Source organism: Sinohyriopsis cumingii, chromosome 8 (genome assembly GCF_028554795.1).
Source record: "Sinohyriopsis cumingii isolate HCF-2022 chromosome 8, ASM2855479v2, whole genome shotgun sequence".
NCBI lineage: Eukaryota > Metazoa > Mollusca > Bivalvia > Unionida > Unionidae > Sinohyriopsis > Sinohyriopsis cumingii.
Window position 1 is genome coordinate 47,095,121 of NC_142968.1, and position 15,808 is coordinate 47,110,928.

The following is a 15,808-nucleotide window of genomic DNA, read 5'->3' on the forward strand; positions in this document are numbered from 1 at the left end:
ATGGTGCAGATATACAGGCAGTAGATTTAATTAAAAGACCATATAGATATGTTTCACTTACCACTTGAATTTGTGTTACTGCCTTGGCCATCTCTGTTTGACACTGAACACTGAGAGAAATATAGCCTACGTGATTCATCTTGACAAGTATATGCATAGGTTAATCCTAATCCACAAAATAAAATACCTATAAATTGGCAAACTTTGGCAGGCAAATACATAAATTTAAGTATTAATGAAAATGTCCATTTTTAAAAATACAAAACCATGAATATTTATACACATGAAAATAAATGAAACTGCAGTATGTCTGTCAGGGGTTGAATTCTTGAAAGGTTTGAGGTGACTATTTAATTTATTTCCATGTTGGAATAGAAAATGGACCATTCTTTGGAATGTTGAAATTAACAGGTTTAGCATAAAGAAAAATTGGATGAGTTACCCAATGGTTGTTCGTACTTGGGATCCAGGGAATTTAGCAGTTTCAGTATGGAGCTGTCAACCATAGATGCAGTTTAGAATTTCTAATTTTATATGAACTCTTTGAAATGAACAGGACCTTGGCATATCATTTTTTTTATATTACAAAAATTGCATTCCTGGGTACCATGTATGTTTAAATGGAATAGCTTGGAAAGTTAGCATCTATACTATAATTTTAGTTTCCCAATGGAGTTGAACACAAAAATTGACCACTGATTGCATATTGGTTCACATGATTTTGTTACAGATATTAATATGATGATGTGATTTTTCTTATTTATTTTTTACAGGAGAATTCTGCTTAGTAACTTGTTACACCTGTGTCAGAGTGTATCAGGGCAAGTCCCAAGCACAATAATGGAAAGACACTTGATTCCTAATCCACACTTACATACCCACTACTTTTACAAAGGTAATATTTGTACTACTTTATTATCTCCCATGCTTTTGTGCTGGTGACCTTTTTATACAACCCGCGAGTCCCTCTGTCCGTAGTGCAGTCTCTTCTTGAACCTCTGGGTGGAAATATATAAAGCATAGCTCACTATAATCTGTATGGTCATCATTTGTGAGAGGGAGTAAAAGATTTTGCCTCCTGCCCTGGGTCAGAGGGTCAAATGTCCAGTATACATGATTACAATTACTTTGATATTTTGCAATTATTTTTACTATCCATTCATATCAGGAAGGCTCATGAGACATGTGGTAAAATTTTGGGGTTGCAACCCCTGGGTCATGATGTGAGAGAGAAAATATAAACATGCAAAGCGTTGCTGAAGAGAATAAAGAAAAACAATGTGTATACTCACCTATAATTTGGTTTCATCTTCAAACAACATTGATCCTGATCTGTCTTTATAATGTGCCGGTACAAACTATATGAGCCCAGATCAGCCAGCACATTATGGGATAGCAGATGATCTGGGTCTATGATGTTTACAATTGGATCTGACTTGTAAGTTCATATGGTACACAGTGTTGTCCCACACAACTTGTCAAAGCAGGGTGCTGGTTGCCTGTCTGGGGATTTTGCGCAGAATGAAGTCCCTTCCCTTCCACTCCATTGCATATGATGAGATATTATTTCTCTTATTTTTGATCGGAAAACAGTGTTAGATAAATGTATCCATAGAAATATGTAATACTTTTTGAGATTTTTATGTGATTAGAAAGTACATACAATTTTTAATTTACAACAAAAGGAATTTAATGCAAACAAACATTACTAGAAAATGTTTGCAAAATTTGTCTTTTCAGTTATTTAACAATAAGAAGAATTGCAGACATTCATAACATATTAAGCAGATGATGTTATCCCTAGTGTATCTTCATCCAACAATGTTAGACATTGACCATAATATTTATGTAAGGTCAGAGTCTTACTGCTTGAAATAACGGCACTTTGTAGAGTGTTCCGAAGTCAATTAATATCGGAATAATAAGTCAGAGTTTCAGGAACATATCATACATGGCAGCCCATATTGCTTCTTTTCTACAAATTAAAGTCATAATGTTTTGGTCAGACTCTACTTACTCAGATGTCTCTTTTCTAATAAATTCAAATTCTCACAAGCAAATGGACATGTTGTTAAGTTCTATCAGCCTACAGATCAGTTCGCTGGAATGTGATGGAAGCTGGAATACTAAAATCAGTTGAAAGGATGATAAGAATCTTGAACGAAATGAAGCTAATTAAACACTTTCAGTATTAGTATATTTTTATTCATTTTGTGAAAGAAACATACTTCAACTTAATCCAGTTATAATCTTTTTAACAACAGCAAACTTCTAAAATCTCTGCATGGCTACTACTAAAAAAGTAGTCCTGTTGATGTGGAAATCAATGCTTGTACTTTTGTATTTCACTGCGTTTTCAAAATAGTAGCAAATGAATTATGACCAGATTTTGTATTTAGATTTGTTTCCAATAAACGTGGTGACAGGCAGCACTCTAACGTTAACTTTTTAAGGTCAAAGCTTTTGACTTTGATGAGGGGGAGAGTAGCTGTACTGGCTTCTGATCATGACAATACAATCAAATTTGAATGTTAGTTTATATATCTTGAGGATAAGTTGAATGCTTGTAGTTCTTATTTTCCTAACATTTTTTATAAATTGGACCAAACATGTTTGTAATATCATTGTCCAAGACAAATTCAGTTCACTTCTATCTTGAAGGTCAGATGGCATGACAGAATTCTGTACTACATATAGATTGTGAACACATTAATTCAAACATTTAAGAAAAATATTTTTGATTACCATAATTGAAATCAGAGTCAATTTCAGTATTTGGTTATTGAAAGGAATAAATGGACAAAAGATATTAGAAGTTGATTGGCAAGTAGAGTGTCATATCCTTTAATGGGTATTTTATGTTCACACTGGAAATGGGATAGTTCTCTAAGATTTATTTTTTGCCTTTTTTTCAATAGGTAAAATGGTAGTGATGGACAGCTTGCAGGATTATATAACAGCAAGTAAAACAGAGTTACCTCCCTTTGGAGATAAGGCATTAATTGAAGACTCCGTGAACCATGAGGTTCCAGATATGTTTCCTCTACTACCCACAATAGATTTTGAGAAGTCACATTTGTATGAAGTAAAAAACTCCTATGGTAAGCAAGTGTTGATGTATTTATTTATGTTTAGATTGACGATACAATTGGGGCTACATGGGTCAAGGACCAGTTGAGCTTATAGTATGGCCATGCAATGATTATTTATGGTACATCTTGTATCCTTCAACATTTGCTCTTACTAATGCTATTTCTGATCAAATTTCATAAATAGGCCTGTCAAGATTTTGAACCAATGATATTTACACATTAAGGATTTGAAACTTGTACTATGGAGACTGTATTATTATTTAGATTTTGATATTCTTTGGTGTATAGATTTCTATTTATGAAATTTTGCTTCTCAGTACTGTTGATAATCCTATAGTTTGGTTTGTTATGATTCTGGAGCCCATATTTCTGAACAGATTTGGTTAGACTAGTTATATAGGTACATATAGGTACAAAGTCACATTGGACAACTTTCTGCTATCTGAAACTTTGAAAGCAAAGAATTCATCACCTCAGAAGAAAATCAAGCAGACCACATCAGCATGGTTGTCACTGTAACAGGATGATGCAGGTTGGGATTGGATCATGCAAAAACACTTATCTTGGTTAAATGAATGAGCTGTTTATTTATAATGCAAATGAATGGTGATCAAATCCAGTACTGTACTCATGGGTGCATATCTCAACAAATATAACAAAACAATGTTGTTCCTAAATTGATATGATCAAGAACGTATAACTTAAAGAAATAGAAGGAAAAAAAATGATCTTGTTTGTCGGTGGACCTGAGCAGTGTATGAAACTTAACAAGTTGATATATTTGTCTATCAACTGGCATGATCAATGTGTAGAATTAAAAACAAGCATGATAGATATATGGACTTATAAGCCAGTTTGGTCAGTACAAAGTTCTTCATCAAGTATGATGGATTTGTGCTTCACCTTCACACATATAGTGTCACTGAATGTTAGATTTAAAATGGAATATATGATGGCATTTATCTTCTGGCTTGATGATCTTGAGATATGTATGATTCCACAGCTCCAGTCAAATGATGAAGAAGTTGCCTAATGAGGTCAACTCCTCCCAACCTGTTGAATGATCTCTTGAGAACCTCATTATCCCATAGACCCATTGGTCCAGGATATTTAACTTCTCACATTCAATAAACCAGTACTGTCATTTAAACCAGTGTCACCATTGACTGCAGTATCCAGGTTACACAAAACTACTTGTTTGATATCTCCATGTGACACCTAAAGATATAATGACTGAGCGTTGTAAAACTTGAGACACATTCAAGTGGGAATACACTGATATGCATTATACATGCATGTACATTAATTGACTTCATTAGACATTAAATTCTTTCAGAGAACAGCTGTATGAGATTATTATTATTATAATAACATTCAAGCTTAAACCTGTCTCTGACAAGATTGATTACAGCAGATTACAGGAACTCAGATTTTACTCATCCTTTAATGCATGCAATATTGGATTGAATTCAGCTTGGCTGTACAGCTGTAAAATTGTCTAGCTTGGAACAGATTATATTCAATCCAAAAACATGGTGTTATTGATTAGGTTTGACACTGTGGAACTTGGAAATACCAGACACCCCTTTACAGACACACATGAAAATAATTGCATTAATCAGGGGACAGACCTTATGAAAACTGGACTGTCAGGTATATAACTGGATGAATGGCCACCCTCTGTGACATAAGTCTGACTTTCTAGAAAATTTTGAATAAAGTGCGAAACATTAATTGTATTGAACAATTTGATCACATATCATGGATAGCAAGAAAGAATAGTTTACATTTTCACACACTGTTTTCTGACATAAGTCTTTATTAGCCTCACTGACTTATTTTTTGTATGAAACTTTCTTCCATGTTGTTCTAGCTGCAGCAGAATAAGTGAGATACATGCCTTGTCAGATGATCAAAACTATTTGCAGTTTTGTCATGATCAGTTTCACTTATGTTGGCTTCTGCTTTATTGCTAATAGGCTCCTCCTTGATGTGGAAACAATACATTGTTATGAAATCTCTTTCCATATTGGACCGTTTGTGTTAGTGGCTTTGAAGTGGTACCTGCAATGAACTGATTTTTATTTATTTATAACATGGAATGAAAGAAAGGTCAATATTTCCGTTCAAGTTCTGTTTTCCAGACCAAATAAGTTTCTTGTGCATTTATGCCCAAAGCCATCTGTAAAATATGTTTTTGTGTTAAATTTACATGTTAGGTAAATATAAGAAGTCCTAAATTTACGTGATAGGTGCTCTTGAAATTGGTAAAAAGGTCTTTAAACAGTTTTAGAAAAGTCATGGAATTACAACTTTTAATGATTGAGTGAATCCTGTCGTTGTCATACTCCTAAGGTATTATAATCAGTTAAATATTATTGAAAAATTTTCATACGTAATAGTTTGAAATGAGAAGATGTACATGTGCAAAAACAAACAATAAAAAAGTTATATTGCTATCCATGGATTCTGTAGACGAATGTTTGATAATAGTAGGCAGAATTAATATTTAATACAAATAATGCTATCTAACCTGTATGATAGCATTATTTGTATTATCATAGGAATCCAGAATGACTGTGTAGACAAATGAGAAATAATTACTAGGCTGTCATGCAACTGTGTCAGCTGCACACGAGTGCATATTACACCGATTAAGATAGCACCTATTAAGTTGCATCATTTTTGGTGATGTGTGCTTGGAATATGGGTTCGTGTATGCAGGCAAGGCGACCTGAGTTCAAATCTCCATAGAGTACAAATTAAAAATTCTCAAACCTTTATGATAGTATTATTTACTTAAGGCCTTGTTTGTCATTTTTACAAATCTTAATTCTTTTGTGGTCTTAACCTTATTTTCCTTTGTAATATTTTAATCGAGAAAGTTTCAGATTTAAAAACAGTTTCATGAAATACATTTTCATGTGATTTAGAGACATGAAAGCTCAAGATGTTGCTTGCTGAATGTGTGTTTTATTAATAACATAAATATTTCTTAACTTTGGGTATGTATTTTACTGAGACAAAGAAAAGGAGAGATAGTAAATATATTTTTATTGCAGTTAGTACTACAGAAAGGTTTTGTAGTCTTTATCTTATTTATTGTTGTCATCATTATTCTTGTTATTATCAGTGTTATCATGCATTACCTTTCTAAAGCTGACACAGCCTATTTGTGTTTTTTTTCATGCTGTAATAATATTTTGATATTATGTTGACTACAGTATAGACAGCTTTTAAATATTCTGTGTCCAGTGAAATATATTTTGTCCTTTATTCATTGTGGTAAAGTTGTCAAAATCTCTTAAAATAAATAATTAGAATATGGAGGACAAATTTGTTGAGAAAAAAAATACATTTTAGGTCGTTTTTGTCATTTTAAAATTGGCAGTTGTTTTCATAAATGAAAATGTAGCCTTATTGATTCATCAGATTTTCTATTGATGCTCTCATATATTATCTATATTGGGCCCAAATTAAGAATAAGTGATATATGCGATTGCTTGTCTTTGTGATATCTACTGCTGGTAATTAACAGCAGGCTAATGGCCTGTACTACTCAGACATAATCCTTGAACAGTATCATTATTATCAATGGCATATCAGTCGCTGATGCGAGGAGAGGCCAGTTGGCAGCAGAAAAACGTAAGAGAAAGAAGAACGCAACAGCAACCACAGTAACGCAGACTTCCCAGTATGTCTGCACCAACTGCAGCAGGGACTGTCACTCATGTATAGGCCTGCACAGCCACAGCAGACGATGCCAACAGAGACAGACAACACCCCAAGGGCGCTATTCGCATGGTCTTTCGAGACCAAGTCGCCAATGATGATGATGATCATTATGAGTACCCTTTATTAAGTCAATTGCTCTTACAAAGAAACACATTATAGCTTGTGAATTTGAAAACAAGTGATCAGAAGCCATTTTTGATGTTTATTTAAGAAAATAAATTAACCATTGGTACTCACCAAAGTAAAGTCCAAAGGAAATGGGTCAGGTATTCTACTAGCATCAATGTAGTGAAGAAATTAAATACTTAAACATTAGTATTTTGTATCATGCAAATCAGAGTCTTTGAGTGAGTGGCTTTAGTTCTTAGATTATATCCTTTTAGCACTTTACTGTTTTTGCTTTTCTGTAGAGGCACATTGATTCTGTATGATTCATTACATTTTTGACGTAGCTTTACAATCTTTTTTAGTCATATCGCTATGATGTCTATAGCGTGGAAGTTTAAATTAATGCCTAGCACTGGAGAATCGTGGCACAAGGCCTACCAGTCCTAACACAAACCTGTTAATGCTGTGTGCCAAGCAAGGCAGCTGCAAGTACCATTTTTTAAATTCTTTGTTATGACTCGGACTGGGTTCAAACTTGCAACCTCATGCATCTGAGGTGGATGCTCTAAGCCACCTTAGGGGTCCTGGGAAAGAGATCTTTCAGATTTATACTTGTGAGGCATTATGGCAGAGAGGGCTTTTAAATGATACTGATCTGCCATCTGCAATTATTAAACTTAAAAATAAATTGAAGTGACTTTAACCAAATTTGACAGCATCCAGGCATATGGTCTTTCAGTTCATACAGATGTTGCCAATCTGTCATCAAATGTGGCTGTTGTTGCTAAACAAGAAAAACCTTTCATATCCTTTCTAAAAATCACTTAACAGAATTTGACCAAAGTTGACAGAAAGTGCAATAGCTTGAAAGCCTTTAATATTTACAAAGAGGATGTCAATCTGGCATCAAATATGACCACTGGCAATATGACATCAAACCTGGCCAAGGCAGTCTGGCATCAAATATGGCCACTGGCAATGTGGCATAAGACATGGCCAGTGGGTCTGAGATTGAGGCTGGCATCTGCCTTACAGCCAAATGCAAGAACAGTTGTCCAGGAAATCCAGGTCAGTTGGGAGAAATTGTTTCCTATGGTGTTGATAATACCTGATATAAAGCAAATGTGGCAAGGTTTCTTTATCCATGTTTGATGGCACATATTTGGCATTGAAAGACCCGTAATAAGGCCAATATATTTTCTGTCAAAAAAAATTTAAATTAAATTGTAAATTATTTTTAAAGTTTCATGCTTATACTACCCATATTTGTTCGCAAATTGGCATCATTTATCCAAACTTTAAAGTCTTTTTGACAGGATGCTTCCTGTCCAATTTGGTTCAAGTATGATTAAAATTCCCTCAACATTTTCATTTGAGTGGTCACATACAAGACAAACCGATTTACAAATGTTTCATAGGTCATATTCATGGCAGCCAAATTAAGCAAATCATTTTCAGTAAAATAACAAACATTCTGCTTCACACATATTCACCAAACCTTGCATGTGTGTTGATCTGTTGGAGACAAAGAATCCTATTGAGTAAGGGGTCAGTAGGTTAATGGTTAAAATCAGAATGACAACACATAGCAAATTGGTTTCTGTGGAGTAACTTTGGTTGTTCTATAAGATGTAGAATTCCAGTGATTTAGGTGTCTATGTCATTGTGTTCTGAGAAAGTAAAAGGGTTTTCTTACAATGACCTAATGATATTAAATATACCATTGCAAAATATATAAATATGTTGCCTTTGGTGACACTAGGAAACCCATTGATTAATTATTGAGCTAACCTTGATAGAAGCTTCACGTAATCTCTTTGGCAAATGTATGTCCATCCATGATATGAACAACAGACATTCACACCCTAGATAAACTTCCATGTTGAGGCCTTTTTTATGCTTCTTTAATGGTGTCAATTTGTCAAGTATACTTGGCCACAGATTCATATTAATTGATGTTTTTAATGCATCTTAATGTGTATGACACCTGTTTTCCAAAAATGTTTGCAGTGGACTCAGCTTGCAGGCCCTGTCCAGCTTCATGTTTTACATTTTTCAAGGTTCATGGTCATTGATAGGACGATAACTTTGTGCATGGTAACTAGAATTTTTCTGAATATAGCTTCACCATACTTCACATACAGGTGGTTCTTGATGAGACACAGAACCTAGGTTTGAAAGGCCAGTGTTATGCTTCTTGACATATGACATACTGTGTACATTACTTTGTTATTTGTAAGGCTTGTTTTTTATTATAATTAAATGGAAGCAGTAATTTCTTCTTTTGCAGGCTGGGTGAACAAGAGTAGTACCCACTGTCCACAGACAATTTTCAAAGTGGAAACTGGTTTCTGGCCATTTGAGCCACGGGTTTCTAGAGATGCCATGCTGTGTCTTGGATATGCCATGGTGCATGCCAAGCACAAATATGGAGTATGTTCAGAATTAACTGCCTATCACATTTATTCTTGCTAATACAGTATTGTATTTAGGTGTATGCCTTTATCCAAATATTTGACATATTAATTGTTATAAAAAGTTAGTGGTACCCAATGATTAGATGCAAAGTGGTACATTTCCAGTAATTAATTAAGAAACCTGTTTACAAAATCCACAAAAGGAAGACCGGTATATACTGTAATTAAAAGACTGGTGCCAGTGACAGAGAGGTGGAGCTTTGTGTTTGTCATATTAACAAATATCCTGATGTACTAGTGTTTCTGTCTAACCAGTGTTAGTGATTTTCTAGAATTCCTGTCCCAGAATTTTTAATGATTATCTAAATTTCCAATGTCAATATTTTGGTGACTTTTTTTTAAAAAAATCCTTCGATATTTTCTAAGATTTCAGTCACGTGTGTTAGATGTTTTCTTAGTTCTTACTCAAACATTGTTAAAGTTCTTTCAACACAGTTCAATAAATATACCATTCCAGTTGTATGAAATATTACTTGATCAGATTAAAAATGAAAACTAGAAGTCTTGACCACTTAACTGCATAGGAAATTTTAGCAGGAAATGATTTTCTATTTCAGTTTTATGATTTTCTGCAAGGCATTATGGATAAAACTGGTACAGTGTTGTACTTTTACTAGTTTATCCTGTAGCAATAACTTTGTGCAGAGAAGAAATCTGTTAGTCCATACCCATAATACCTTGCAGAAAATTACCCACAATAACTTTCAAAATGGCCACTTTGTACTTGGATTTCCTGTCATCTGCTATAAACTATATTTCTAACTTAAATGGAAATTTATTAAACTTCTTTAAATTCAAGTGACCTTTCCTGTTGTCAAGGTTTGTAGTTATCATTTTTGTTGAACTACTTTCTTCAGAAAAATGGATGGATATTCCAGTCAGGGTTTGTATTGAGATAGGCTGTAGATTGTTATCGTCATTCTGTTTCACATAGACATAATAGTCCGAAGAATCCTTGTATGGAAAATAGAAAATACTGAAGAATTAGAATATCCATCTTTTACCATATATTTTCTTTCTGTATTTCAGAATGATGTGAAAATTTTACCTGAGCCTGTTACCATACAGTGTGTTGATGTCAATGTTGATTCCGTCTGTTTTATCTTTTTTCAATTGAACACACTGGATCTTGATAACCCTGATGGAGTGAAGAATTTTTTGTGGTATGATGCAGACACAAAACTTTACAGTGTTGCATTGTCTAAACCATGGCTGGGAAAGGAGCATGAAAAGACAGTGTATCACAGCTATGAATCTGGGCCTTTCCAGAAATTGCTAGCAACTTACATTTATGGTTGTCCTGAAACAAAACATGTATAGTTTCCACTGCATTTATACATTTTGTCACATATTCTTAATTCATGTAAGTATGAAATTGAATGAAGAAATAAAGAAGTTTGAAAATTATGTGAAAATTAAAAAACTATAATAATAAAGGTATGCATCATTTTTGTTTTGTTCCTTAGTTGACAGTTTGACTTCTACAGTGTAAGTGGAGTACTGAAAATTAATTTTGTAGCTCTACTGTCATATACCAGTAGAGCTAATGGGATCACCGTTTGACCATTGTCTGATGTTCATCATCCGTATGTTGGTACATGTTCAGAGATGCCCATTGTCACATATTTGGCATGGGTATCCTGAGTTGCCATGCCTGTTCACGAAACGTGCTGCCATGTACAAAAAAATCACGATTGTTCTTCAAAAAATAAACCAAATAAAAATTTGGTGGAAGTTGAAGCTGTTTAACTAAATTCATCAAATTAAAGAAATAAATGTGTGTTTTGTGTTTTAAAGATACAAAATCCGTCCAGCCAATTGAAAGAGCTGAGTATGGAGCCATGCTGTGTGATAAAGTGGGATCTGACCTTTTCAGTGTGGAAACAGTTATAGAAAAGGATCTTTTGGTGATTCTGAAATAATCAGGTAGCAGTTTGGAAGATAATTAAAAGAATACACAGAGCTATGTACAGTAAATAGTGTTATATAACTGCACATATACATGTTTTGTAATGTTTTTAAATGATTTTATCATTCTTGCTTCCACCTGGAATTTTTATTTGCGGTGGTAAGGGTCATGAAGTTTTCAATATAATCATAAATTGTTATTTTATCCTTTTGTCCCTAATTCCCCTGGTTGGCAGTTGGCATCTCTGCATGTTTGTTATTGTTATTTCTTTCAAACTGCTTGAATGGATGCCACAAGTTAGTCCAAATAAAAATGGTGCCACTTGGACATCCAGTATTGACACCACAGCATCCATCTTGAAAGTCTTGTTTTTGGTTCTTCTTCACAAGAAAATCATATTGATCTGTGGTACACGAGGAAACTTGTCTAGTTTATCCTAAATGAAAATGGTATTGTTAGAACATCCAATATCCACTAAACAGTATAAGCAGATGCTATAGCAGCCATCTTGGAATTTTTTTTATTTCTCCTCCTGCTGAAGGGATGGCATATCAACTGTTGTTTTTTTTCTTCTTACTAAATGACTTCACAGGATATCCATAAATTAAAATGGTACAGGTCTAACATCCACTATGACCATCATGGCAGCCATAATGTTATTGCAGGTCTTCCAGAACAGATAGTCATATCAACAATGGGTTTTCATCAGCAGATTTCTTAGTGTCTAACTCGTTCTAAATGAAAAGTGTGTCAGTCTGACCTGCTGTCACAGTCGTCTTGTCAAAAGTCATGTTTGATGTAAAGTCATATCAGCATTGAATTTTCACCAAAATATTCCCAACGGAACATCCATTGTGGCCACCAAGGCAACCAGAATGAAATTGTTATCATTGACCATCCTCCAGAACTGAAATATCAACATGGGGTTTTCACCAAAAGAGTTGCGTTGTTTAGTAGGTCAAAAATGAAAATATTGCAGATCTGACTTTCAGTATGGCAGTCACCTTAAAATCTTGTTATTAGTACTTCTCTTACATGGAAAGTCGTTTCCATATGGGATTTTTGGCAGAAGACTTGTTACGGTGTCAGTTGGTATTGAAAGAAAATAAAGGCAATCTTCTCTCAATATTCTCTCATTAACTTTAGGAAAAGATGAAAATTTCAATACACAGTCAGTATACATTTGTGGACTTTGTTTATTCTGAACATGGTATACTTTGTGCATTTTGTCATTTTATTATTCGCACTCACTGCATGCATATTTCTACTGTAAGTCATGAATTTTGTCATTATTATTTGTGAATTCTTTTGGGTTGCTATTTTCCTTTTTTTTTCAGACAATATTGAAACGAAGTAAGTGCAAGAAATTTAAGTTAGCAATGACGTACATGAAACATTTCCAGCTTTATTTTGTACTTAGATATTTTTCAAGAGGAAAAACACTTGGACAGTAATATTATTCTGGAACTTTTATAAATTATTCAGAAGAATTCTGGACAATGCGATCTTGATGTCACAGTTATTGGAGGACCAGTACATTTCCAGTAATGAAATTATACTGGACTTTTAATTCATTTAGGCATTTCAAAGACTTTTATTAGTGCAAATTTGGATGCACTTTATTTTACTGTAAGTGCCTCTTGCATTTTTCATTTATCACTTTAATAATTGTCAAGTTTTACAAAACTAGTTGGTTTTGCTTCTTTTCTTTTACTGAAGTTTTGTGAGCATGGAGTCGTAACAATATGGATATATCTGGGCATTAGGTTCTTTTGGCATGTACTTTTTTCTCTGGATTTTTTTATTGATGTGAAGTGTGTACACCTCCCATAGTTACTTCATAGTATGTTAACAATGAAATACCATTAGTCGGCTAGGATGAATGCTGTAGCTAGCCAGCCATAGCAGTAGACAAGGGTTCAAGGCCAGTTGAATATCTCTGAAAGAACCTGGATGGCAAATATTTTGAATTGCATTAAGCTGTTTTTAGCACCCAATGTTTTTCAGGATTATCATTAAGGAAACTGGCTTGCATTTGCAGTGTGACCGTCACCTAGTGTTCAAAATAACCAGATGTGAAAAATGCAAGTATACATTTGGGGTTGGGGTGCTTAACCTTCTTTTGCTATGACATGCTATTGACATTTCATGTCAAGGGAACCCTATTATTATGCTTTGTTATATTATGGTTATCCCAAAATATGAACCTTTTTGACCTCACTTGTGCATTTTATTATTTTTTTACTGTATAATTGATAGGTGGATGCGGCATTAAAATTGTGTATAAAAATACTGTATGTTGCGGAAAAAGAAACTACATGTACTTAGTAGTAGTAAGGGGAGATAATAGGTAAACGTTTTATTTCTCTTGGTTCATATGGTACTTCTTTTGATGAAAACTTGAGCTATTTAATGGCAGGAAGGGGGTAGGTAGTGGGTAAAAGTTTCTTACCTTGTTTGATAAGGTATGTACACGGAAAATACACATTTCTCGTCTTTTCGACGTTTAATTGAGCCACTTAGTGCTAGTAAGGGGAGTTAAAGGGTATAAGATTCTTCCCTTGGTTGATATAGACGGAAAAGATTAAATTTTCGTCTTTTCAAGAAGAATAGATACTCGATGTATCAAAGCTTTTATAAAGATGTTAGCATTAATATGATAGGCAAAGTTTACTAGGGAAAATGATTTACTAAATAAGTTGTTTTCCATTGGTATTTATATTGTTTCTACTGAAGAATGATTGTTTATTGGGCTTCTCTGGGTTCATTTTTGTCTGCATAAGTCGTCTAGATCATTTCAACATCCTAATAGACTGCCAGCGTGGTTTCCATGCCAGACGAAGCTGTGAAACACAGCTTATAATCCTAGCGGATGAGCTTACCAAATCCTTAGAGGGAAGCAGTTTGACCATGCTGTCCTTGACTTCAGTAAGGCTTTAAATCATGTCTCCCATGAAAGACTCCTCTGTAATTGGACCACTGTGGCATCAGGGGAAATACTCAGAAATGGTTCAGAGATTTCCTGACAGATCGCAGTGTGTTGTACTAGATGGAGCAACAATAGACTCAATACTATTTGTTAGTGGGGTACCTCAAGGGAGTGTTTTGGGTCCCATCCTCTTCCTGGTGTTCATCAATGACCTACTTGCGAGTGTCAAATCGAACACAAGACTTTTTGCAGATGACTGTATATACCGGGAAATAAATGCCCCAAACGAATGTGAGATCCTTACAGAAGACCTGAGCCATCAGGCCCTCTTGAAAGGAACTTGGAGTACGTTATTCCACCCAGAAAAATGCAACATCCTAAGAGTTTACAGCAAGATCACCAATCTTGTCGGAATATACTCTTAACGGGCACGAGCTAGCAACTGAGCAGGCAACACAATATCTTGGGGTGAAATTGTCCAGAGACCTCTCTTGGAAAAGGCACATAGACAAGATAGTGAAAAAAGGGAACAGTAACCTTGATTCCTGCACCGCAACCTCCAAATCAGCAATGAGGCAGTAAAAAATGCAGCATATATTACGCTGATTGGACCAGACATTGAGTACTGCTCAAATGTGTGGAACTCACAAAATAAATACCTAATATATATGATAGAGATGGTTCAGAGAAAAGCTGCTAGATTCACTATAAACATAAACGTAATAATATCAGTGTCAGTGCAATGTTGAACGATCTCCAGCAGGAATCACTCGAATCCAGGCGACCCAATGTCCAACTGACCATGTACAAGATAGCAAAGAATCAAGTGGACATAACAGCGACAAATACCTGACCCTAGCGTATAGCCAAACTAGGGCAAACCACAGGAATAAGTTCCAATTAAAGTCAGCATCAACAAATTGTTTGAAGTTCAGCTTCTTCCCACAATAGGGACTTGGAACAAATTACCATCAATAATTGCAGAAGCTTCTGACTTGGTATCTCAAAAGCAGGAGCTTTCCAAAATCACTTTCTTATGAACTAGTCCGCGACAAGTAAGACCTAATAATTCCCTGGGCTGTACCGGTTAACGTTCATTATTTCATCACCGCTACGGTAGCTGGATCGGTCTGGACATGAAGGAACAAAAACATACACTGACACTCTTTTATTTATGTCTGCCTTTCCTATCATTACTCTTATGGTTGTGCTATCACTTTCGCCTTTATTTTATCTTCGATCACGCACCATCCGTTGCTTAATAGTCAAGTTTGACTACGTCAACGTATTTGTAGATATAAAGTTCTCCATGATAGCCATAAAACAAAAGAGTAAAGCCGGAGAAAATAAATACATGCATTCAAGATCATTATGGTTCATATTAGACCGACTGAATCGAGCACATCCCAGACTTACTGAATAAGATGATCTCAATTCCAAACAAAGATACGACGATCAATTTCATTGGCTGACAGAAATGTCGCACTGCTTTCGATAATCTTCTGCACTGATCGAGAGCACGTGGTCGATCATCATGAACAAAACTCTAGAGAGGGTG

General features: G+C 34.8%; 1 protein-coding gene across 1 annotated transcript in view; it reads left to right on the plus strand.

Annotated features, from left to right (window-relative positions):
* Positions 1-10,861, plus strand: part of LOC149793426 (large ribosomal subunit protein mL37-like) — a 34,331-nt gene extending 23,470 nt beyond the window's left edge. The window contains exons 6-9 of the mRNA XM_089967409.1: positions 774-895; positions 2,919-3,101; positions 9,226-9,368; positions 10,442-10,861. Of these exons, the coding sequence (XP_089823535.1) occupies positions 774-895; positions 2,919-3,101; positions 9,226-9,368; positions 10,442-10,732 (739 nt within the window). The 3' untranslated portion in view covers positions 10,733-10,861. The remainder of the gene's footprint in view (positions 1-773; positions 896-2,918; positions 3,102-9,225; positions 9,369-10,441) is intronic.
* The last annotated feature ends 4,947 nt before the right edge of the window (positions 10,862-15,808 follow it).